Source organism: Mesoplodon mirus (assembly GCF_964341445.2).
Source record: "Mesoplodon mirus genome assembly, chromosome: 11".
NCBI classification, from domain to species: domain Eukaryota; kingdom Metazoa; phylum Chordata; class Mammalia; order Artiodactyla; family Ziphiidae; genus Mesoplodon; species Mesoplodon mirus.
The window spans coordinates 27,845,549-27,872,021 of record NC_138987.1 but is presented as its reverse complement, the minus strand read 5'-3'; the positions used below and the strand labels follow the sequence as shown (position 1 = coordinate 27,872,021).

The 26,473-nt window shown below is 40.2% G+C and overlaps 2 protein-coding genes across 12 annotated transcripts in view; one reads left to right on the top strand and one right to left on the bottom strand.

Moving 5' to 3' along the window:
• The window catches only part of GLT8D2 (glycosyltransferase 8 domain containing 2), a 48,911-nt gene extending 41,722 nt beyond the window's left edge, over positions 1-7,189 (top strand). For 2 of the 9 annotated variants that reach the window (XM_082636709.1, XM_082636708.1), the window contains exons 10-12: positions 551-663; positions 1,508-1,647; positions 4,007-4,091. In XM_082636709.1, coding sequence (XP_082492835.1) covers positions 551-663; positions 1,508-1,598 — 204 coding nt within the window. In that variant the 3' untranslated portion in view covers positions 1,599-1,647; positions 4,007-4,091. Of the gene's footprint in view, positions 1-550; positions 664-1,507; positions 1,648-4,006; positions 4,549-7,024 lie in introns of those variants that run through there. The other 7 variants (XM_082636705.1, XM_082636706.1, XM_082636711.1 and 4 more) reach the window with 6 other exon arrangements.
• On the bottom strand, positions 4,703-24,487 carry TDG (thymine DNA glycosylase). Of its 3 annotated transcripts, XM_082636703.1 has the most exons (11): positions 24,291-24,487; positions 16,203-16,236; positions 15,689-15,828; positions 13,504-13,745; positions 12,272-12,341; positions 10,515-10,650; positions 10,231-10,313; positions 10,057-10,151; positions 7,658-7,829; positions 7,111-7,236; positions 4,703-6,679 (listed from the first exon to the last, which is right to left on the bottom strand). In XM_082636703.1, the coding sequence occupies exons 3-11, from the start codon at positions 15,777-15,779 to the stop codon at positions 6,546-6,548; spliced, it is 1,149 nt and encodes a 382-aa protein (XP_082492829.1). In that variant the 5' UTR covers positions 15,780-15,828; positions 16,203-16,236; positions 24,291-24,487; the 3' UTR covers positions 4,703-6,545. The 3 variants fall into 3 exon arrangements, with proteins under 3 accessions (XP_082492829.1, XP_082492827.1, XP_082492828.1); XM_082636701.1 differs by lacking the exon at positions 16,203-16,236; XM_082636702.1 differs by lacking the exon at positions 16,203-16,236 and having other exon boundaries at positions 4,703-6,676.
• Positions 24,488-26,473: the final 1,986 nt, after the last annotated feature.

The window sequence follows — 26,473 nt, the reverse complement described above, 5'->3', positions numbered from 1 at the left end:
TTGAATTTGTGAGTAAAGTCATTCTAAATAATGTAGGATCAGAATTTGGGATCTTCGAAGTTTGCCATGAAAAGGCCTGAGAAGTAAAATGGCAAAATATTAACACTTTGTGAATCAAGGTAAAGTATATGGGAGTTCATGGTATTCGTCTTACAATTTTGTGTAGGTTTAACAATTTTCAGAATAAAAAGTTGGAGAAAAATGAAAGGCCATAGGCTTATTATATAGTGAGGAACTGTCTTACACCTTTTAAAGTGATTAGATTTGGGCTTCCCTGGTGGCGCAGTGGTTGAGAGTCCGCCTGCTGATGTAGGGGACGCAGGTTCGTGCCCCGGTCCGGGAAGATCCCACATGCCGCGGAGCAACTAGGCCCGTGAGCCATGGCCGCTGAGCCTGCGCGTCCGGAGCCTGTGCTCCGCAACGGGAGAGGCCACAACAGTGAGAGGCCCGCGTACCGCAAAAAAAAAAAAAAAAAAAAAAGATTAGATTCTACTTCATCTGAGTCTGTGGGACTCCAGGACAAATGTTGCTTTTCTATTCTGTTTCTTAGGGAAAACCTGTACAGCAGCTCCCTGGGAGGAGGGGTGGCCACCTCCCCAATGCTGATTGTGTTTCACGGGAAATACTCCACCATCAACCCCCTGTGGCACATAAGGCACCTGGGTAAGTATTTCAGAAGAACACCAATGTGCATTTTATAGACCCAATGAGCACCAACGTGAGGAGCGTGTGCTATTGCACCAGCTCCCTCAATTCAAATCCTCCAGGTGACCTTGGAGGTAACCTTGGACACGTTACTTAAGCCTCAGATTCTGCAAATGCAGGTGATAAAAATGACCAGAGAGGTGTGTTTCTAGGAATTTAGGAAAAGCAATTAGACTCACGCTTAGTATATAGTATGTGCTTGCTAAACATGGACTATTGTTACGATGGAACTTGCACTGTCAGGACTTTTTCACATGCCTTTATTGCTCTCTTGCAGTAGCCCATAGTGGACAAAACCAAATGAATTACCATAATAGTTTATGATGAATTTAGATAGCCGGCAATTTCTCTTTTAAAAAGAAGTTGTTTAATGACTGTGCACTATGTGAGTCCCTCAAGTCTTTTATTCACTCTTCACTACAGGAGTACAGGCTCTGGGGTATGGACTGGAATCCCAACTCTGCTATTTTCTATGACCTTGGGCAAGTTACTCAAGCTCTCTGTGCCATAGTTTCTTCACTTATAAAAGGAAGCTAATAGAACCTTATGTTTTTACAAGGAACAAATTACCTAATATGTGTAAACCGCTTAGGACAGAGCCTGGCACAGAAGACATTCACATTCATTCAAACATATGGCTACAACCCATTAGCCAAAACCACTGGGCCAGATCTGTTTAGAAATATAGAAAGGTTTTGAATTTTTAAAAGGTAATGTTGTGCATGCACTTATATTATGCAGTACCCTGAGAGGGTTATAGATTTTGCTGCCAAAGAAGTTATTAAAATCTTTTTGTTTTCAGACATTTGGGGATTGATTATTTTAGAACTGGAGACAATGGATTGTGGACTTATATTTACCAGGTGCCCATACACTGCCAAGCCCTGGGCTAGGCTCCAGGGATAGACGTGAACATTACTTCTCTCAGAACAATCCTGCAAGGTGATATGTCCCCTACTCTCCCTTGTAAAAGGAAGGACAGACAAAACTGTGGAAGTTGGGTTACTGTCTCCTCTCTTCTGCCTCACCAGAATCTCCCCATTTTTCTGAGCATCCGTATGCACAGAAGAGTGACACGGGGACATTAAGGACACTAATATTCTGTCTGATTCACTTTATAATAATGTTGGGTTCACTGTTAGGTCAAACATCAACATCTCCATGTGCTGAGTGTGTAGAAAATCTCATCAAAGTGGAATATCTATTAAAATGTTGTGTAGGAACAGCTATGCGGAGCTTAGATCCATAGGGTTAGAGCAGTTTATGATCTTGGAACAGAGACTCAGAATTACATTTTATGAACCATCTAACTTATTGACAAGTAGGAAGGAGCAGAATCTTCCCAAGGGAGAGAAGTCATTTTTCCTTGTAGAACAGAGCCTACATCTCTGCTGAACGTTTTAGAATCAGAGATGGTCTGCAAAGTAAAGCTACACAGAAATCATTTGAAAAATAATTCCGTTTTAGAGTTTGTTGAAAGCAGAAAGCAGTGTAACACTAATGGGTATTAAGTTTGGGTCTAAACAGGTAGGCTTAAGATTTTTAAAATTTATGAAATTCATTTAGCTAAAAGCAAAACTGCAAGCCCCTACAGAGTCCTTCAGTCGTGGGGCTGTGAGACAATGTCCTACTTCCTGGAGACTTCCCACGTGAAGGCTCTGCCCCTCAGATGAGCATTTCCTTGTATAGATTCTTTGGAAGTTGATAATTATTCCAGTTATGCTACTACAGCCCAAACACCTAGCTCCTCTTCTGAAACTCCCTGCACAACTATGTTTATGAAAGAAAGGTTTGGAGGGGGGTGTTTCCCTCTTACATCATATGTTAAACGAGAATAATAATATTCTAGCTATTCATCCTCTCTTGACTCAATGGACCTTCAGTTGTTTTTTTAAAAACACCACATTCTCTCTCCTAGAAAGAAAATGTAACATGATAGGGATATTTAAAAAATTTATATTCACAAGATCTTAATGTACTTCTAGAAGAGATATTCTAAAAATATTCTGATCAATAGCAATATCAAGGTAAATGTGTAGTCTCTAAGCGATTACTTATGAGGAGAGTAATGTTCAAATGGAGGCAGCTGTTTGTTAAAAAGGAGATCTCATTCTCAGTCATATTTTATAGGGTAAACACAAGACTGTTTAAAAGAAAATGCTGCCATATTAAGGACGGAAAATGCAGAGAAACAAGAACTATAAACTCTGGGTGGGAGGGAAATTAATACAAAGTCTTTGGGGGGCAATTTGACAATCTCTTATCAAAATTTATAAGGCACAGACCCTTCAATCGAGCAGTTCCATATATAAGATTTTATCCTACAGGTATTATCTGTACAAGATATGCATAGAAGACTGTTCACTGTAGCATTGTTTATGCTTGTGAAGGGATAGAAACAGCCTAAATGTCCTTCATAAGAAACTCACTCAACAGTCATATATCCATTCTATGCAGTCATTAAAAATGATTCAGTGGGGCTTCCCTGGTGGCGCAGTGGTTGAGAGTCCGCCTGCCGATGCAGGGGACACGGGTTCGTGCCCCGATCCCGGAAGATCCCACATGCCGCGGAGCGGCTGGGCCCGCGAGCCATGGCCGCGGAGCCTGTGTGTCCGGAGCCTGTGCTCCGCAACGGGAGAGGCCACAGCAGTGAGAGGCCCGCGTACAGCAAAAAAAAAAAAAAAAAAAAAAAAAGATTCAGTGGGGTTTCCCTGGTGGCGTAGTGGTTGAGAGTCCACCTGCCGATGCAGGGGACACGGGTTCGTGCCCCAGTCCGGGAGGATCCCGCATGCCGTGGAGCGGCTGGGCCCGTGGGCCATGGCTGCTGAGCCTGCGTGTCCGGAGCCTGTGCTCCGCAATGGGAGAGGCCACAACTGAGAGGCCCGTGTACCGTAAAAAAAAAAAAAAAAAAAGATTCAGTGAATTCACGTGTGCTGCTGTGCAAAGTTTTCCAAGACAGTAATTTTAAAAGGCAAGGTACAAAATACACACACACACACACACACACACACACACACACACACACACACACACACACACACACACACACACACACACACACACACACACACACACCCACACACACACCCCCGGTATACACGTAGAACATTACTGGAAGAATTTCACGAGAAACTCTTTAACAGTGGCTATTTTGGAAAATTAGTGTAGGTGGTAAATTCTTCATTGCATACCCATTGATTTGTCTGATTTCTCTTTTTTTTATGATGAGCTTGTATTGAATTTTTAATATAAAATTTTAATTTCCTAACAAACCTATTACTTTCCTCTAAACACAATGAAGGCTGGAATCCAGACACCAGATATTCGGAGCATTTTCTGCAGGAAGCAAAACTACTCCACTGGAATGGAAGACATAAACCTTGGGACTTCCCTAGTGTTCACAACGACTTATGGGAGAGCTGGTTTGTTCCTGACCCTGCAGGGATATTTAAACTCCATCATCCCAACAGCTGATATAACACGACATTTTAAACATTTCCTGTATAAATAATGTGGAATTGTCCATTTGTAGCCTACTATACCACTGTTCTCTGTGAACAGTACCTTTGATACAAATGATCCACAAAAACAAAAAACCCTACTGTGTACAAATAGTACCTTGAATCATACAGGTATTGATTTACTTCCTTAAGTACAAGTGGCAATTATAGAAGATAATGTGAGTGAAACATGCTATTGGGAAGAAATAAACTCAGATAGATTTCAGCAATTAATTTGCTTAACTCTGAGTGAAATTATAGCCACAAATTTAAAAAATTTCTAAATGTATTTTTCACATGTAGATATTTTTTAACAGGTTGTCAGTCTTGTCTTGGGTAGAACAATATATTACATTTAAAACATGAAATGTCTGAAAAAATAAAATATTCATAGATTTTTAATGATTTTCATTATATATTATTCTACATGTTAAATATAGTAGAAGACAAACTGATCTCAGGTTAACAAGGGGAAAGAATACAAGTCTTGCTAAAGAAAACAATGCAACTTAAGGATAATCATCTTCAATATTTTTTATTGTAAAAACCATCAGATTTTTAAATGAATTTAAAAACTTTTTAAATATTATTTAATGAAAAAGTCTCATATTGTTGTGTATAGGGTATATCAACATTTACTGTTCATCTGTCATATTTAATGAAAAACACCATTATTGTATGCTTGAAAAAAATCTTCAAACTCATTCTCTAGTGCGTGTCCATCATAATTTAAAAGGTATTTTCTCCACTCAAAAAAAAAAATCTACATAAGGCTGTACTTGTTAAAAACCAAAGCAATACCTAGTTACATGCTTTACAGAGTCCCAGGAAAAAAATAATTAAATTGTTCCTAATCCCTGATGCAAGGCACTTCAAAGCACCTGCACAAAACATCCATGTAAACAGCAGTACAGAACGTGATTTAAATAACACGAATGACTTTTACACAGCTTTACCTAGACTAAAGGAAAAATAAAATCCATCATAGCTACAGCTACAAAAGTATGGTAAGATTCACAACAATAATTTGTATCTCTTATTACAAAAAAAACAGGCTACATAACCTTTTAGAAAAAAAACAAAACCTCATAAATATTTTCATATCAAGAAACAGCATGCTCCCTGGGTAGGTATAAAATCAGAATATTCCGAAGTGATCAGGAGTAAATGCAACTGGCATTTCTGAATACCCAGCTTTGATATCCACCAGGCCTAGTAGTCTGGACTATTTGTAGCACCATGGAAAATACATTAGAAAATCACAAAGGTACATTACCTCAAAATAACCTGGCCATGAGGTTCACTTAGTCCATAGTAACAAATAGCAATGATGAAGAGAAATAATTTTTTTAAATTACTGCCTTATTCAATTTACCTAGCAAGAAAAATCCTGTATTATTTATTTTAGTACATCTCATGTACATAAAGCACCAGTTTAAATAAGATTATCAAACACCTCCAGCATCTTGTTACTCAGTCTGAAAGTTCATTTCTCATCATTTCCATGTTACATGCTTAAAGCCAAGGAGGATAAAATTTGGTGATAGATACTGAGAGAGACATTCAGTTCCTTCCCTATCAAATGTATGTCTCTCAAGTAAAACACAGATGAAGTAGCAAAATTTAAAAGCTCTTCTGCACTCTCTGGAACTTAACCATCCCAGCAGAATAGTTTCTGCCTACTAGAGGACCAACACATGGGGGTGAGAGGGCCAAAGCCAGGGCTCATGGCCCTGACATGTAAGGCCGGGTTAGCCTTGCTGCTGCAAGGCCATACTCTCCATTTCTACTACCAAGCAACTGTCACAAACGCTCACCCCTGGTAAAGCAAGGAGGTCTGAGTGTGAATAGAACTCAGGAAGCCCATCAGACACCACTAAAAACTACCAACCCTCACAGATGAAAATCAGCACATTTGCCTCTTTACCAGTGGGAATCTTATCAGCATGCCCTTCTTACACAGGAAAGGGATAACGGTGCGTCTAAGTTTATGCACAGTTAATAATCAAGTGTAAATATGCAGACTCTTTCATTTTTAAATTACAGGTTAAAAGTGACTCCTGAAAGAAAATCAATTTCTTCATAAATGAAAGATAGTTTATAAAAAGCTGGAATGAAGATTGATTCCAATACAAAAACTCATACACAAAAAACTCTACTTTCTCCTTCCAAAGTACTTATGTCTGTAAGTAGTTCTACTGTACCATGATTACATCACCAGAGTAAAATATGAATAAAATACTTCAGTTAACAAACCACTTTGAGGTGGTGTCAAGAGGGCCACTTCTTGACAACTGCATTAAAACTGCAGCATTTAAGCAGGGCTGAGAAACACCATTCTTAAGCATGGTTTCCTTCTTCCTGTTCTTGCATCCCACAGTGATTATTAAAGGAAGGAATCTGGTCTGTAAATGACTGGGTCATCCACTGCCCATTTGGAATGTCACTGAAAGTTGATCCTCCACTGTCAGCTGCTGGCGGGAGGGGTGGGGTGGAAGGGGGGAAGAATGTTAGTTTATTCTATTTGAAAGCTTTAAATGATGAATTAGGAGATTTTAACAGTCCAGTGAAGGAGAGCTGTTATTAAAATAGTTAAGCAAGCTTCTTGAATACAATTGTAAATTTCTATTCTATTTTAAGATATGGACTGATAAATCCTCATTTGTTATTCAAGGAGGGAAATGCACTTAGGATGACTAAGAGTCAGTGACTTAAAGAAAATGAGCTGTAAAAGCTTGTGAAGTTAAACACCAAATAACAATCGAATTTTCACTCTAAGTCACTAAATAGATTTTTGTATTTCCGTTCCCATTCTTCAGGAATTTACTCTCTCTAAAAAAACTTCTTTCCCCAATCCTGGCAAAACCAAGTCTTTGAAAGAAACAAACAGATGGAGGGGACATACTCAGCCCATCTGAAGAGAAGCCGCAAAGTTCACTACTGCACGGATTTTCACTATAAGCACCACCGTACGCTGCTTCATAACCCGGATCATACTTTTCTTCCTTCACTGCCATCTTCTTTGCATCCTCTGTGAGAAGGGTAAAAGGGATTTAAAACTGATTTTGTATAACAATTTTGAAGATAGCTTTATTCAAAAAAGATTATCGTGAACAAACCTTTTTCTTGAATGTCACATCTGAGACACAACTTTCGCTTTAAACTCTTTGTAACATAAACCAAATTAACTCATAAAAGCTGTCAAAATCTATTAGATTTAATTTGAGGTGAGCTGCACTGTTTCTTGGCTCCTAGACATCTGCAGGAGCACCCAGATGAGACAGGAAGTCCTTGGGAAAAGGATTTTAATAGTGACTAACACCTGTTATCAGAGCACTCTGGCTGCCAATATAATTGTTTTCTTTTCTCCTGCTTAATTTAAAATTCACAGCATACTTTCTATAATGTAGATACACATGAAACGAACAACAGGGGTGATAGTGGTGACATACCTTGGGCTAGCCGCAGGTCAAATGTATATCGCACCTCTTGGACTTCTGTGTTTCGCTCAATGCCTTTCAACTGATCTCTTAAGTCTTTCAGCTTAATGTAGTAATGAACTTTGTCCTGGGCTCGAGGAAACTGAGCACATCTTGCACTGGATGATGGCATAACATAGCAGAGCTAGAATCATAACATTTTGTAGTTATAGAAATCTTACATTTCTATTGAATCCACTCATCTTGAGATTAGAAAATCTGTCTTTCGGTTAATAACTTGATACTTATATAAATATATGCAAAATCAATAAAAGTAGCTGTGTTTGAGTTCAAATTTGTAATATTTACTTAGTACAAAGTCAATAAATCAAAAACAACGAGGCTTCCCGCCTCCTCCAGTGTTCATACAAAACGACATGTAAGTATACAATGAAAAGTCTTTCCTCCAAATTCTGTTTCTATCCACCTAGCTCTCTTTTCCAAGGGCAATCAATTGCTAGTTCCAGAGGTTTTCCATGAATATATAATCAAATAAAGGTATCTGATACATGTACCCTCCCTCACCCCTTTTAAAAACACACAAATGGTAACATTCTCTATTCCCTATCCTGCACCCTGCTTTTTTTACTCAACAATGTATCTCAAAGATAATTCTGTATCAGGTATCTATATCAGAGTAAAATAAGCTTCCTTTTGTATAGCTGTGTAGTAGTTTCATAATTTAACCAGAGCCCACCTGTGGGCATTTAGGTTGTTTCCAATCTTTTAATATTATAAGCGGTAGTGAAAAACCTTGTATATATTTAATTTTGAATATGTGTGAGTTTACCTGTTAGATAAATTCCTAGAAGTGGAATGGCTAGGAAGAAAGATATTTGCATTTATCATTTTGGATGATGATGACAAATTGTCCTTCACAGAGCATAAAATATATCAGGATGTATATATCTTATATAAAAGAGTGAGGCTGCTGAATTTTGGACTTTCCAGTTGCAATTTTTTACAATTTTTAAATTGGCCTCTATACCAAATATTACAGAAAAAAAACCGAACCGTTACTGACTTTCGTTTTGTTTATGCAACATTTAGAAAATCCTGATTCAGAGAGATGTGCAGGTGCAAATGCTACCAGGTTTGGTAAGAGCACATTTTCCAAGCTCAAGATAGTCTTCAATTAAAGTGATACAGAAACTTGAAAAAGTAGATTTTTTCAAAGCTGGATCACTAATATCATCAATAACTCTGAATACTTCATGATAAAGAATAAATTTTAGGGGCTTCCCTGGTGGCGCAGTGGTTGAGCGTCTGCTTGCCGATGCAGAGGACACGGGTTCGCGCCCCGGTCCGGGAGGATCCCACATGCCGCGGAATGGCTGGGCTCCTGAGCTATGGCCACTGAGCCTGAGTCATGGCCGCTGAGCCTGCGCGTCCGGAGCCTGTGCTCCGCAACGGGAGAGGCCACAGCAGTGAGAGGCCCGCATACCGCAAAAAAAAAAAAAAAAAAAAAAAAAAAGAATAAATTTTAAAAGATAAATGCACTCACAGATCTTTGTAAGAGCTAAAACTGCCTGCCTTGATATGATTCAGGTTCACTTATTATTGCACTACTATGATCACACGTCCAAGAGACATACCTGAGCCTCATCTGGCACTTAAGGGACAATAATGCAGTACTTTATAGGAAGTAGTGAACTCATCTGTACAATTTTACCCAAGTAGACAAGGGTAGGCCTCAATTTAAAGAATGACCAGTGCTACAACCCACTTTATCAATCACATATTTGTTAAAAACAGAAGAAATTTAAAAAGAAGTTAAAATATATATTGGTGGCAGAAACTTTATTCTGAGGTCTCCACAAAAACTCGTCAGCACGTTAGCTTCTCGTCATTTAAAATGCTGTCTATAACACAGAGGTCTGTGCATGTGTATTTTTATTTTAAAAGTTGTAAACAAAACTTAAAACTATATTTAAGAAGCAAACTTTGAATCAAATGTCTGCAGAAACTCCACAGAAATTATAGAGTTTGAAAACCAATGTGTTATTTCATGATGCCTTTATGTATAAAGTCACAACTGAATAAGGGCTAACCCACTTGAATTTGATAAGAATATGCCATTAAATATATTTCGAATGAGCTTGTGAGCCAGCTCCTCTTGATATTTTAGCCAAATAACATAACTAACATAATGTCATAAAGACATTTATCTGACAAATGTTTCTTTTTCTAATAAAACTATAACAGTATCTGAATTAATTTGCAACTATTACTTCAAGTTGATATTATTCCACAAAATACAGTGTTTTTTTTTCACGGCATAAATTAAAAATGGGCAGAACAAATAAAAAGGGGAAACTAGCTAGAGAAAATTCATATTTAGTTGACTTACAAATGTAGTTTTAAGGACTTACAGTTTCTGTGTCTGGGATCTTATGCGGTTGAAGTCCAAATTCTAAGTTCTTAACTTTTACTCCAAAAACTTCCTTACTAAAAATGTCATAAATACCTAAAATGAAATACAAGCATATTTACATTGCCCATAATGTTAGCAAAGAAAAAAGATAAAATTTAAAAGTAAATCTTACATTTTCCATTAAACACTGCTATTCGTGGCTGATATTTCTGTAATTTCTGCACTAGAATACGTCCTCCTTCACGAAATTCTTTACTAAAATCGAATTAAAAAGTAGTCAAAATATAAATATGGCAATATTTATAATATGCTAAATTCAGATAGCTTTCTATAAAAGGTCAAGTCATATAACTGTTAAGCTCAGCTTAAACTAGATACATAGGATGCTCCTAGAGTACGTGAGGCTCCCAGCATGACCAAGGTTCCAACCTATAAAACCGAATGTTATGCAATCACCTGGAAATATCCTTGCTGCCTGGTGTTGTCCTTTCCACCATATTGGTGAATCCAATACCATATTTTCCTGGTAAAGTGTGATCATCCATGTGATTCAGTTGGACCTCACTCAGCCCTGACATAAACAGACACTTCCCTGTGAAAAAGAGAGTTCAGTTTATTTCTGTAGAAGGTCAAAGGTTTTTCTGTCCCATGTATTGATGTGGGTCTGCTCTTGAAATTAAAAAAAAAAAAAAGATTTCGGATATTTAAAAAATTATAACATAGGTCAAATACCATACCAAGCAATTACTATGGGCTGGGTACTGTGCTAAGTCCTTCACATGGATTACCTCATTTAATTGTCATAACTATGAAATATTACTATTATTTATCTCCTTTTTACAGAGGGTCAAAGTAAATGCTTGTTGAGTACACAGCTAGTCAGTGTAGTAAGCTTCGACACTGTTTAGCTTTTTAATAATTGGAAGTACCATCACCTGCCCCTGGAAAACCCTAAACAGATAAACATATACCAATGGACTCAGGGCATTTAAACATCTTGACAGTGGAGAAAACGAAAAGTTCAAACTTCTCTAGAAATTTTGTTTTCAAATAATGGAGACAACATGTTATTAGTTCCAAAAATACATTACTGTAATTTGTCGTAAAGGCTTTTAATGCTGTTTACTTAATCAGCTAGTGTTTCCTGATTGTCTACTGCAGGCCTTGTCTATTAGGCAGTGTTATAATACATAAGACGATTTATATATAGGACAATACAACAGGAGTTATACTTGGTTTTAAAACTCACTCTACTAGTATGAGGGTCTTCAACACTAATTTCTGCTAGATACAAAGCATCTGTGGAGAATGTCTCCAATCAGAGTCTCTCTTAACTACTACAGCTTGATTGCCAATGCATTTCATTTCTCCTAGGAAATAAGATGAGAAGAAACCTGGAAAAGTAAGTATTCTGTCTGTACTGGACAACGATGTACTATTGCTACTAATCTGTAGATAAAAGAATAGTAACAAAAAAGAAAAATCATTTTAAAAAAGGTGTTAAAACTCACTGGAAACAACTCAGACAAAAGAGAAAGTACTCCTTTCTCATGCCCCTCCACGCTTATACACCAAAATGTTAACAGCGCCAGATCATTTCAAACCTTTTATTTTTGTGTAAAAACACATAGAAAAGATGTATTATATCTACTCAACCATATAGTTTCTTTTTAAAAAACACAATTTGGTTTAAAAAAACAAGACCCAGGGCTTCCCTGGTGGCGCAGTGGTTGAGAGTCTGCCTGCCGATGCAGGGGACACGGGTTCGTGCCCCGGTCCGGGAAGATCCCACATGCCGCAGAGCGGCTGGGCCCGTGAGCCATGGCCGCTGAGCCTGCGCGTCTGGAGCCTGTGCTCCGCAACGGGAGAGGCCACAACGGTGAGAGGCCTGCGTACTGCAAAAATACAAACAAACAAAACACAAGACCCAAACTATTAACAAGAATATCTAGTTTAAAAGTAAAATATTAAAAAAGGTAGCCACAGGGACTTCCCTGGTGGTCCAGTGGCTAAGACTCCATGCTCCCAATGCAGGGGGCCTTTCCCTGGTCAGGGAACTAGATCCCACATGCTGCAGCTAAGGTTTGCATGCCACAGCGAAGATCCCACATGCGACAACGAAGACCCCGTGTGCTACAACTAAGACCTGATGCAGCCAAATAAATAAATATTTTTAAAAATAAAAACAATAAATAAAAAAGGTAACCACTTACAAAAATGGTTTCCAGGTCCAGGGTAATGATGCCCTTTGTAAGCAGCCATTAGTCCTGGGTTTATGCCAATCTACAAAACAAAATGTTTGTACATTTTAGTCTTGAAAAGTAGGCTTAAGTCTTAGGGCTTCCATGGAGGAGTGGTGGATAAAACTGAATTGATTGGGCTTCCCTGGTGGCACAGTGGTTGAGAATCTGCCTGCCAATGCAGGGGACACGGGTTCGAGCCCTGGTCTGGGAAGATCCCACATGCCGCGGAGCAACTAGCCCCGTGAGCCACAAATACTGAGCCTGCGCGTCTGGAGCCTGTGCTCCGCAACGAGAGGCCGCGATAGTGAGAGGCCCGCGCACCGCGATGAGGAGTGGCCCCCACTTGCCGCAACTAGAGATAGCCCTCACACAGAAACGAAGAGCCAACACAGCCATAAATAAATGAATAAATAAATAAATAAAAATTTTAAAAAAAGCAAAATTCCTTTAAAAAAAAAAAAACTGAATTGATTAAAATAAAAATCTAATCCAGCATCAGAAGCTATTGCTTTATCAAGGACCAACTCTGGACCTGAACAAAGTATTCCATTTTGAGGAAAGAGATTTCCTTTATATTAAAAGTTTTGGTGTTGTTTTTAAAAACCAGTTTGACTCCCTCATATCCCCAGCAGCCTCACCCCAACTGGGCTGGAAAGAGAGAGGAGCTGGAGCAATCAATCAACCTGAGCCCAGGTCCAGCCACAAGTCTGCTTCTCAGCTCCCAAAAAGCAGCTGACTCCACATCATCTACACAGTTGTTTCCATGCTGATGTTGCTTACAGTTACTGACAAAAATCAAAGTTCAAAATCAGTGTTATCATTTATGGAGGACCCACAGGTGTCATGCAACCTAAGTGAGTCACGTGGATTATTTTATGTAATTGCAATCCCTATGCCAAAGGATCCACCTTCATCCTGTCATCGCCCCTGCTTCACCAATGAGGAAACTGGTGTTTAGGAAGGTTCAGGCTTGTCCGTGGTCATACCCACGTGGCAGGACGTGAAAGCAGACAGCCCTGCCCCATGAGCCCACCCTCTTAAACTCACCCATACAATACAACCTTAAGAAGGTGACTCCATTTACTACCAAGAGGATCTTAGAAATGGCTCTTTTCAGCAAAATGCTATTTGCAAGGATATGGTTAAGTAAAGTTAATCCACTAATGCTATTTATAAAACCAAAGGAGAACAAATATCCTTACAATCACAATGTCCAGATTGAAGGTCAAAATGTCCGGTAGAGTCTTGGTCAAAAGTTCAGCTTCTGAAACACCATTGAACCGGTCTACTTTTCTTTTCACTTTAAATGTGTCTGTAATTTTTTCTTGCTTTTCTTTTGATTTTGTGGACTTGCCAGATTTTTTGGTTTCAGCGGGTTTTTTGGGTTCCACTGGTGTTTTTGGTTCTGTTGTTCTGGGTTTTCTTTTCCTTCCTCTTGGAGTCTCTGAAACACAATGATTTCCAAGACGTAGATGCAAAAAAACTTAACTTACAAGCTTTATGCAGCTTTCCCAGAAAAGTCACCCCATCAACATCCTTTCTACTTTTTTATTTCCCAACATCACTCTCCTCTGCAATACCTCCCCCTCCCTTCTGGGTCTATGTGGCCTCAACCCCACCCTCCTTCCTCTGCTAGCTGTTCTTGGGATGAAACGTCCTTTATAATCATAGATTGAATTTCCACACGATATTACCTGACATCTTGGCCTCCCCAGGGATGCAAAGTATCTATGTACCATTTTATAAGAATTCTAAATGTAAATACATAAATAGTTAAGTCAACAAATGAAAGAATAAATAGAAAAACAGGGAGGAAGGGAAACATTTTAATTCAGTTTCCCCGTAATTTCCAGCAGAACTCAAATGGCTTGTGGGCTTGTTTTAGGGACTGAGCATATATTCTGTTCCCCACACAGTCGAAGAGGTGAATTGAGATATGCTGGGGATGAACTCTCTGGGCTGGCAGTACTTGTCAAAAGGTAAGACTAGGGCTCTGATCTCAGGACCTCAAGCAGAGTTTCTCAATCTTGGCCCTACTGACATTTTAGGCTGTGAGGGCCTGTCCTGTACATTCAAGTATGTTTAACAGCAACTGGGGCCTCTACCCACTAGGTGCCAGTAGCACCCTGCCAGTCATGGCAATCAAAAGTATCTCCAGACAATGCCAAATGTTCCTTGGGGGAAAATTACCTGTGGACAAGCACCAGCGATATAAAATTACCCAAAGGAAGTCTTGATTTTGTCATCCGTAACTCTTTAACGTGGCACTTCATTCTCGGGCCCCTATCCCATTCCGCTACTATTTGGCGTTTCCTCAACTGAGCCTCCCATCCGTCCTCTCTTCTCCTCCTCACACTGCTTCAGCCACTCCCTATGCCAAGGGGTCCACCTCCATCGGCTGGTGGCTGGAGAAGTCCTAGTGCTCCCTGCCCGGAAAGATAGAAGAGTCGAGGGCAGGGTGGATCTCCAATGCAGTGGAGTTAGATGTGCTCCTGCAACCATAAACTGAAACTCTGAGCACATTCCTTACACCGTACTGCTACACTGAGGAGAATCGTTACCCTCTCCACCATCCACCCCCAAATCTGTACTCCTCTCTTCTAATTCCCTGTCTTGGTGAATGGTACCTCTTTCTCCCTCACCTCCCACAAGAAATCCATGAACCATGGCCTCGCCTCCCAGTTCTGCCCTGCTCTCTACCATATTATCATATACATTATTATTATTTGATACATATTATGATATATCTCTATTATAGTCTATCCTCTACGATATTAAAATATCCATCGATATTTAAGTCCCCCTCTAATTCCATTCTCTCAACAGCTTCCTATCGCCTTCAGAATTGAACACACATTCTTTAGGTTAAACAAGAAGCCTCGACTGACCCCTAATCCAGCCTCACCTCTCACCATTTCTTTGCTATACTCCAGACTCCAATAACACAGAATCACAGTTTTACAACTGTGTCATGCTTCTTCATGTCTGTGGTTCGGTGCACACTTCTCCCTTGGCCTGGAATTTCCCCCAACCCATTTGTCATGTGCTTCATGTGCTACTCCCTCGCTGCTGAATTTCAGAGCTCTGGGAAGCTGCCTCTGAGCCTCAGTCCAAGTTAGGTGCCAGCCCCGCAGCATCCTGTGCCCCTCTGTATCACTTAGCGTACAGAGGAGTTCCATGTTGACTAGATCAGGAGATATTTGAGGGCAGGATCCATGTTCTTTTATTCCCCAAAACCTATCACAGTGCCTGGCACTTATTAAGTACTTAAAAAGTGGATTAAATTTTTTAATACAAAACCAGAGTTAAAATTCATCATTAAACCCTTTCTTAAATATGTTGGCTAATGCAGTAGCTAATTTTCCGAAGTATCCTGGTGAAAACTACCTCGTGTGGGTTCCTGAGCAGGAGCTGGGGCTGGAACTTCTTCTGGCATTTCTTGTTCATTCATAACTGCCATAGGCACTTCAGCCATCATTTGTTGGAATGGAAATGTATAAAAAGCTTGTGCTTGCTGAAGGGAACAGCTGAAAGAACAATTAAGGATAAGATAAGAAGACAAGATTACCCAAATGTAAGGTTAAATGATCAGCTCTAAAAAACCATCAGGATCCAAATATTTGTAACCAGATTATATTTAGAGTTGACCACAGAAGCAAAGAGAGGAAGAAGATCTCTTCCCATATCTTTACCCATCCTTTACTGGGTGCCTACTAACCATCTATAATTAACTTTCACACTGTTTTAATGACAAAATGTGTCATCAGTAAAGCTTACCAGTCCTGTCAGGTAAGTCTGTACTTCCCTGAAATAAGATCACGGCAATCTTCTAGTAGACAGTTGAAAGGCCCACCAGCCCATACAGGGTTGAAATACCCACAAAAATAATTTGTATTCCTACCTTCAGTATTTAATCTTCTTGTCACAAAGATCCCCTGCAATTTAAATGTTTTTTTTTCAGTTTTATTGAGATATAGTTGACATGTAACATTGTGTAAGTTTAAGGTGTACAACAGTGTTGATCTGACACACATATACTGCAAAACGATTACCACCATAGCCTTAGCTAACACTTCCACCAGGGCACATAATTACCATTTCTTTCTTGTGGTGAGAACATTTCAGATCTGCTCTCAGCAACTTTCAAGTATATCCTTCAGCATTATTCGTTATAATCACCATGCTGTACATTAGATCCCCAGAACCTGTTAATCTTGTAACTTGAGGTTTGTGCCCTTTGACCAACATCTCCCCATTCCTTAAGAACTTAAGGTTCTCTTTTGATTTACTTGCCTGTTTACTTATGTATTCATTGGATTTGTTTTTTTTAACGGTTGCTGGGTTTTTTTTGCCACTAAATGAGGACTAGAAATGGATATTTCCACAAATATCTGTGAATTTATGGAAAAGACTTCTCTAAACCTCTCTTCTGAACATGATTTAAACTCTGTTCAAAGTGTTCTGTTCAATGTAAGGAACACAGGCCTTCACAGAAAACAAATGCTAAAAATATTTCTGGTGACTATAAACCACTACCCCAAGCTGTTGCTATCAGCACAAAGCTAGGGAAGTAAACCCACATTTTATGAAACCTGAGTTACAGCTGATGCCAAAAAAATGCCATTAAATGTGCAGAAGGAAGAAAAACACTAGGAAATAAAATGGATAAGCACTATTTACCATTTGGAGAGAAAAGCCATGTTTTCTGTGGCAAGCTTAATAGTTTCTTTTTCTGTGATGTGTGGACAAAGAAAACAGGGTGCTCAGAAAGCTGAGGTTAAAAAGGCAAACCAGTACACGGTAAATGCATGAACTTTACAACATGTAAATCATACCTTAATAACTTGGTTCTTAAAAAAAGAAGGCAAACTAAAACATTCCCCAGGATAAACTTAAATGGCCCAGGCAGACACGGGGTTACAAACTACCTGTGGGTGGCTAGGCTAGAACACTGGAGGATCAAAGAAAAACAGGGGCCCAATCTCAATGGACAAAACAATGGCGAAGCATTTTAGCTTCAAGCTATCTTTAAGGGTAAGATGGTAAAGAAAAGATGAAGAATTAGTGAGAAAGATATTAAACTATATATCTGAAGAGTTTTATTTCTTTAAATACATTGTTTTCAAATTATATGAAAAAATAAAGACAATACAATGATTTAGTAAACTATAGTACATTAACATGAGTCTACTATGCAGCTACTAAAAATTAAATTTATTGATATGTAAAAGCACAGAAAATGTTTAATATATAAAAAGTGGGAAAGAATACAAAATAACATTGTGAGCTAAGGCTGCTCATGGAGAAAGTATGTAGACAAGGACTAGAAGTTAAGTTGTAAAATTGAAAAGAAGCAAAGGGCTTAAACCTTGCCTGGCACAAAGTCAAATGTTCTCTTTTTTCACACTTTTCTTTAATAATATTCATAGCACTTTTGGATAAATTGTCCAAATACTGGCTGTGTTTATGACTGAGATATGCTAACGAGGAGCTGGATATATAGCTAGGTTAGTCGAGAGATCTCCTGTGGCTACCCTTGGAAATTCCAGTAAAACGCACTGTAACTTCGGACTGTGGCCAGTGATGGTTTCCTGAGATCTAATGGCCCCTTTCAGCTAGAATATATAAAAGAAAACTCATGTGGTCACAATAAGTGAGTGTCGCATTGTCAGGAAGGCAGCGTCTCACTCTCCCCCATGTTTATTGTTACGGCTCTCAAAATTTCACATATCTGTCCCATTTTGAGCACTTCACAAAAATCCACTCTTAAAAATATAAAAACAAGGGAAACACCATTCCCATTACAAAAGGATTCTGAACTTAAAAAAAATGAATTTCCAAAATGTGGCTCCTTTAGCATATTTAGGGGTCATTAAATTCTGACTTTCAGAAACTGAAAGCCAAAATTTCAGAATTCAGCTGGCTGAAGAAAAAGTGAAAAATATGTAAGAGAAAATGTGGTCTTATTTTAAGAGATATGCATCAATTTTTTAAAAAAAATCCAGAAACTTGGCTATAATATGGATGCGTCCCTTAATCTTTCTAAAATTATCCCTGGCACTTTACAGTAAGTTTAATTAGAAAAGAAATAGAGAAAGCTATGAAAAATAGAATGTATAAATTCTGAGGTAATGTACTATTTTTGAGCGTTCAGTTTAGCTTGATTGTCTTAACAGCTTCCTAACAGCCGGAACAAAAGGAAAAAGGAGGGCTTCCTTAGTGGCGCAGTGGTTGAGAGTCCGCCTGCCGATACAGGGGACGCGGGTTCGTGCCCCGGTCCGGGAAGATCCCACATGCCGCGGAACGGCTGGGCCCGTGAGCCATGGCCGCTGGGCCTGCGGATCCGGAGCCTGTGCTCCGCAACGGGAGAGGCCACAGCAGTGAGAGGCCCGCGTATCGCAAGAAAAAAAAAAAAAAAAAAAAAAGGAAAGAGGGTGGACTACAACATTCTTACTACTCGGAGAAGACAGGACTACACCTGTACCAAACCCTTTATGAACTTGAATGCTAGGAAACTAGAGTTCTGGATAATTAAATTTTCTATTATCTAATAATGGTTGAATTTGGAAGCAGCATGAACCTATTTCAACCTTAATGTGAAAATATTTCCTAAATACATTTGTTACATTTATATAGGATAACTGCCACTTCAGAATTCTGCAATGTTTATGAACAATAATTTTCTCTATATTAGAGACAGCAACAGAGGAGCACTTAGCATCCTCTCAGGACCTCCGTTCCCTCCCCATGAAAATGAGCGGTGAGATTCCGTGATTTCCACATACATGGAGAAAGTGTAGGAAATAAGACCAAACCTGTCCAGACTCAGAACGGACCCCAAAGCATTTTAATTTTCTATAATTCCCTGATATCAAACTTACGAGCATGATAAATGATTTCATTTCCCCTTGTTGACTTTTCTCCCCTATCATTTGTGTTTGTCTCCACACACAAATGTTCTGGACACCTCTCCCCTTTTCCTGCAGTTAACCCTTTCCTCTCTCCTAGCCTCCATTTACACCCCCTGCACCTGAACAACAGTGCCCAAAGGACTGGTTTTTTACCACTGTCTGAAAGTGATGAAGTGTGTATTTTCCAGAGGTCTTTCTCAAAACACACACGGGCATGCATGTGCGCACGAGCGTGCACGCGTGCGTGCACACACACGCACACACACACACAGAGTTGACTAAGGAGTCCAGTTAATTTAGATTTTGCTGCATTTCAAAAAACTAACTTGGGGCGGTGGGATGAATTGGGAGAGTGGAACTGACATATATACACAACTATGCATAAAATAGATAACTAATGAGAACCTCCTGTATAGCACAGGAAACTCTACTCAATGCTCTGTGGTGACCTAAATGGGAAGCAAATCTAAAAAAGAAAAGATATATGTATACGTATAACCGATTCACTTTGCTGTACAGCAGAAACTAACACAACACTGTAAAGCAACTATACTCCAATAAAAATTAAAACAAACAAAAAACCCAAAAAACTAACTCTTTAAGGTTTCTCTAAAATGAATGACTCCAACTTCTTTAACCTTCAGTTATTTTCTACTATTTTAAAGATGTAAGTTGCTTTTTTTCTAAATATATTTGTCTTAGTTTGTTCAGGTTGCTATAGACTGAGTGGCTTATAAACAACAAACATTTATTTCTCACAGTTTTGGAGGTTGGAAAGTCCAAGTTCAAAGTGCTGGCAGATTTAGTGACTGGTGAGGGCCTACTTTATGGTTCATTTTAGGTTGACTTCTTGCTGTGTCCTCACACGGGGGAAGGGGTGAGGGATCTCTCTGGGATCTCTTTTACAAGGGCACTAATTCCAATTAGGAGGGCTCTGCCCTCATGACCTAATCACCTCCCAAAGGCCCCACCTCCAAATAACCTAACCATATGTTAGGTTTCAACATATGAATTCTGGAAGGACACAAACATTCACTCTATAGCAACATTTTATTACCTTCATTTAAACAAGCATACACAACGCTGAATACTTACAAAATAACGATCAATGCTAAATAATCCAAATGCTCAATTAAAAGGGACTAGTTACATAAATTATGATGGAATACATTATAACTATTTAAAGCCTACATTAAATATTGCTAAGTGGAAGTGCGTGTATTCACCATGCATTACTGGGTACTTACTGTGCAGGGTCTACTAGAAACTGTAAACACAAAAAACTGAGAATGAGCCAGAACCCCAACTCATTTAACTATTGTGCATATAGCACAATTTCAAGTTTCCTCACTATCTGGTCATTTTTCTAGTGCTTAGGATAAAACAAAATAAAAATACTCCATAGCCTCATCATCCTGAAACTGAGCAGGGTTATCAACTTCCTCATTCTGGAGACATATTACAAAATCATTACATTAGCTTTACTGGCACCAACATTATACCGGTGATTCATACTGAATTTACCATCAATGAAAACTGCCCTTTATCACCGCGCCCTTATCTCACACCTATAGCACTGTTCTATCTATACTTAAGCACAGGATTGTGCCTCCTTTTGTAATAGATGATTCACATTCCAGCCGGTTGGGATTGACCTGGATTCTGACTCAATCTATCAATTCCACAAACCCCTCACAGACTTGGGTCACTCAAATATTTTATCAGCATGCCATCAGCATCTTGAAGCTGTGAAACACTGAAAAGTTGGGGTAGGACTACACGGCACATCAGTATAGACCTCTCTTCAGCCTGGCCTTGACTCTCAGTAGTAAAGCAGTTTTGATTTCACCTAAGAGGACTGCCACCAGTCTATCCTTACCTTGCCCACAAAACGTACAGATGTTAGGGAGGCCGACTTTGAAGCTACACTGCTTCAAACCCACTACAAAGTGGGTTCAAATTTCAGCTCTGCCATTTACTAGTTCTATAGGCAGGTTCCTTAACCTCTTTATGTCCCAGCTTCCACATCTGTAAAATGGGGACAGAAGCACCTAATTCACTGATTATGAGAATAAAATTAGTTAACACATGTAAAACACTTAAAACAGTGCCTGGTATGTAATACATTTGTTATAATGAAAACAAAGACAACAGGGGATGATTAAATATTCTAGGTACCCCTGTCATCCACCTCCTGATGCTGTCCAGCCTAGTATCATTATCAAAAAGGGAATGAACCTAGCCTGGTAGGTCTTGCTTTATTCTGAACTTATACTGTAGCTTAGTGGTCACTAGTTCCTTTTAAATATGTTCAATAGCCACTGAGAAGTAAAAATTTTATTTAGGATCAAAGTCAATAAATTCCACGACAGACTCCACCTGTGGAATATAAAAGGGATCCATGTGTTTATTTTCAGACTTTAGGCCCCTCTCCTGTTGTCTACACGTTATTAAAGAATGCTGTAATCTGGTCTCTCACTTGAAATACAACTCATCTGGATCAGGAAACATGATTTCTGTTAGAGCAGCTAAAAGTTCTCTTAAATGACCTCATTGATCTTGAGCTTTAAACCTAACAATCATTCGGCCATTTTCCATCTACAATCATTTTTCTTAACGTGAAATGAAACATCAAAATCAGAACTAAGTGATTATATTTTCTGTCATCTACTAACAACATGCCAGTGACCAAGGCAGAAAACCCAAATCTTTCTTGTCCTTCTTATTGTCCACACTAACTCAAAAAAGTTCTTGGTCTCTTTAACATTTCTAGAAAGCCCAATCTCATCTGAGGGTTAATCTTAACTGTCTGTATTCTCGGTGGTCTGTGTCACACGTTTCCAGTCATTTTTGACTTGGCATCCTACTTCCCATCTTTGGTAAATGTCCTTTTCATGCTTGGGCTCATTAGAAACATACTGGTCCTCTTCTTCCTTTTTTCCTCTCTGTTTAGACTGTAAGTACTTATTTAGACTCTTGAACTATTCTCTTTTTTTTTTTTTTTTTTTTTTTTTTTTCTTTTTGCGGTATGCGGGCCTCTCACTGTTGTGGCCTCTCCCGTTGCGGAGCACAGGCTCCGGACGCGCAGGCCCAGCGGCCATGGCTCACGGGCCCAGCCGCTCCGCGGCATATGGGATCCTCCCAGACCGGGGCACGAACCCGCATCCCCTGCATCGGCAGGCGGACTCTCAACCACTGCGCCACCAGGGAGGCCCTATTCTCTCTTTTTAAAAAAAGGGATCTATATCTATGGAATTTTTTCTTTGAATTTTTTGAAATTAATCTTCCAAAGTAAATAGTAAATTCACTATACCCAAAGTTCCATGCTATTCCTTGATTAGCACCAAGTCAAGGATGATAGAGAACCACCTTCTCAGGATTACCTGGGGCCTGAGTCATTTCAGAATGCCCAAGGATAAACTCCTGAGAGTACTAACACAGAATTCTCCATATTTCCCAAGGTGAAAGCTTTGCAAATCAAAATAAAAAATGATCTATAACCCAATGGATTAAGTTAAGACCAAATATAAGTCAGACAGTTTTGAGCTAAACATTGTACCAGAGAGACCTATCACTTTGCTGTAAGGCACTGAGTAAGGTCTGACAATGTGAACAACCAGCCCTCCCCAAATCTGCATTCTGGAACAGGCATGATGGACGACCGGACTCTGCCATTTTATTTAAGGTATTGAGCGTCCAGATTTTGGTGTTCGCGAGGGGCGAACAAATCTCCCGCGGATACGGAGAGATGACTGTAATTTACTTCATGGAAGGTGTTACCCAGGTTTCAATTCTGATCTGAAGATCACAAAGATGAGAGTGATTTCCACAAGTTTTGGTGAATTCTTTTATTTGTAAAGTTCTTCACGGAAAGAAATAGAATTATTTCAGGATTTGATTCATAATGTGAAGATGAAGTCTGCACTTTATCTACATATATCTCCTTCCCTAAACTCTAAGACAATCTATGTTGGTTACTTAAGCACACCCCTTCCACATAACGCCGACTCACAGCGTGTCACAACTGGATTCCACAGACGCCCTATTTCACAGATATGAACAGGCCCAGAGAAGTTTAGTGTCTTGCTCAAGTTCAGGGCCCAATGGCCAAAAAGTCAGGATAATTCTCTTTTTTTTTTTTCTTTTTGCGGTATACGGGCCTCTCACTGTTGTGGCCTCTCCCGTTGCGGAGCACAGGCTCCGGACGCGCAGGCTCAGCGGCCATGGCTCACGGGCCCAGCCGCTCCGCGGCATGTGGGATCCTCCCAGACCGGGGCACGAACCCGCGTCCCCTGCATCGGCAGGCGGACTCCCAACCACTGCGCCACCAGGGAAGCCCCAGGATAATTCTTCATTAGGTCTAACACTATTGTATTCCAATGTAAACCTTTTTCTTTTTTCTTTTAAAAACTCTGTTACCATATTTAATTCATTTGGCTTTCCATCTGGGGTTCCAATTTCGAGATCTCTGCTTTTGCAAAACTCTCCACGCCTCTTACACTCCCCAAAGGACATATTACAAGTAAATTCTTAAGAGAGTCCCGAGACCACTAGAACACAATTTCAGATGACTTCTTGGGAGTGTTATTCCTAGCCCCAGAATTCAAGAGCTCTAGTGCGGCAATGTTACCTACCCTGTGCCCCTGACGTACACCTTTGAGGAAGGAAGACACAGTAAATCTACAACTCTGAGATGAAAACTCCTGGAGTGACACGTGTGATACTACATCCTTACAGCTCTGCACGGTAATGGAGGGTGAAGGGAAATGTAGCCAAGAAAGGTAACCGGAGACAAATACTAACCGGAGACTGCTGGTTGCTCATTATCGCATTTTAATGCTGGCTAGGTGCCGGGAAGGACTGGAGAGGGGAGCCCAGATGCAAGCAGCAAACAGGCTGAGGGACCTATGCAACGGGCGGCCCGAGCAGGCCGCCAGTGCGCACGCGCGGCCCCGGCCTTTGTACTGGGGCCGTGGCCTTAAAGACCCCCTGCGTGCGTGCATGCGCGCGCGCGCGCCCGCGGCCCGCCCCGCGGCGAAGGGCGCGGGGGGAGGGGTGGTGCCCCGCCCCGGCCTTACCTGCCTGCGTTCTCCGCTTCCATTCCGTGCTGCCGATCGCGCGCGCAGCTACTTCTGCCCGGCAAGCGAGCGACCGGACACTGTAGTACCGTGGCCCAGGCACGTACTGCGGTATGGTAATAGCCAGACACTTAGATTCGATTGCTGGCAGAACTGGGACAGCGGCTGGCGCTCAAGCTCCTCCCCCAAGTTTCTAGTCCCCCTCCCCCCAGGCCAGACCCACCCTCCGTCCGGCGCTTCCGTCTGCCCGGAGCCAAATCACACGCCCTGTGCTTGTCACATGATGCAGGGCAGTCCAATCACGTTCTCTCCCCTCTCGTTGGTTCTTCTGCTTGCCACTTGGCCTTCCGGGAAAAGTGGAGGATAAAAAGGCAGGGAGGGGGGAACGCTCTAGGGATGTAAGCTTTTGTCCGCCCGGCTTTTCGGTGGTGGGCTGGTGGCTGGAGTTGGGGGAAGTCCTCTCTGTGGGCGCTATGTAGGTGGGGCGGTTATGCTTATCACAATTATCCAGGCCTTTCCACCTGGATAATTTTATTGCGATTAAAAACAGCGACTTGCATTAATTATCAAGTAATTACTATGATGTAGGAGAAAGCAGAGACTTTGGTATCAGAAAACCTGGGAGTCCTGGCCACTGTACCATATTGGGCCTCAGTTTCCTAATCTGTAAAATGAGGGTGATTGTAAAACGGCTTTGTAAAATGTGGAACTTTACGTAAACTGTTCTCTGCTTTACTTTTAATATGTAAAAATATAAAAGTTTAAACTCTGTGAGAGTAGATGGCACTCAAGCATCACCTCCTCGTTACAACCTTCCGGACTAACCTCTTTTATTTTCTTTGGCTGTTAAAGCTGGGTTTTGTTTCTTTAGTTCTCAAGTTAATCGCTGGTTTTTGTACAAGGACTTCATTAAATAACTCTTAATGGAAATAGGCTTTTCTGTTTCTTTAGTTAGCCTGATGGGACACATGGCTGCTGTATTAGTTAGCTTTCCACATTTTATGCTGTGGAGTCCAAAATCTCAGTGGTTTACGGCAACAAAGGTTTATTTCTCACTCATTAATACACGAGCTGGGAAATGGCTGAGGCTCTGTGCCACTTGTGTCTTCTTCATTCTAGGCTCCAGGAAAGGGCTTTCATGAGTAAATACAGAAATATTGATTTGTATTATATGAATTCCTTAAGTGAAACTTATAACATTTTAAAACTTTTCAGAACGTCTACGAATACTCTGCTTACTAGTAAGTAGGTGTCACTCAGAACCTGACTCATGGTCGGTATTCAGTGATTATTTGTTGAGTGAATGAATTAACAGCCCAACCTTTCTTTCTCTCTGGTTTTGCTAACCACTCAGGACCACAATCCAGAAAAGTTTTAAAGCAACATCTTTGAGGTACTCCTGTATGTTTTGTTTTTTTTTTTTTTTGCCATGTCATGGCTTGCAGGATCTTAGTTTCCCAACCAGAGATGGAACCCGTGCCCCTTGCAGTGGAAGTGCAGGGGTCCTAACCACTGGACTGCCAGGGAATTCCCTGTCCTGTATGTATTTTTAAATGCATGAATTAGGCGAACATATTGTGAAAATTAAGTAGAAGTGAAGGTTACTAGTGGGAAGCTCAAGAAGTAGGAAGCTAGAGTAGTGGGTAGGAAATCGCCTCTGATGCTGGCAGGCAGGGCCAGCTTTATGGGTGTGTGATCTGTGTAGTTGAATAGGGCCCTACTCTTATAAGGGCCCCATAGTTAGTTAATTTAATGTTCTGCTACTGCCATCTGGAAATTCTTAAATAATTATTTAACGAGGGGTCTGCATTTTTACTTTGAACTGGGGTCTGCAAATTATGTAGTTGGTCCTGTTGACAGGTGTTAAAGAGGAAGGTTAAATAATGTGCCAGTGTCTCTGCTGAATATAGGGGCCTTGGAGGCCAACAGCTCATAGCAACAAGGAGAAGGGATGACAACAGTTATATTCATAACAATAACAATGATGATAATAATGATGGTAATACAGCAGCTTACATTTACTGACTATGTACCATGCACTGTTGTAAGTGCTTTGTATATATTAATTCTTTTAATTCTCAGGAGAACCCTGTGAACCGATGCCACAGCTCAAGTTTGAAGGCTATCAGGCTGGAGAACCAGGAAAAACCAATGCTCCAGTTCAAATCAGAAGGCCATCTGCT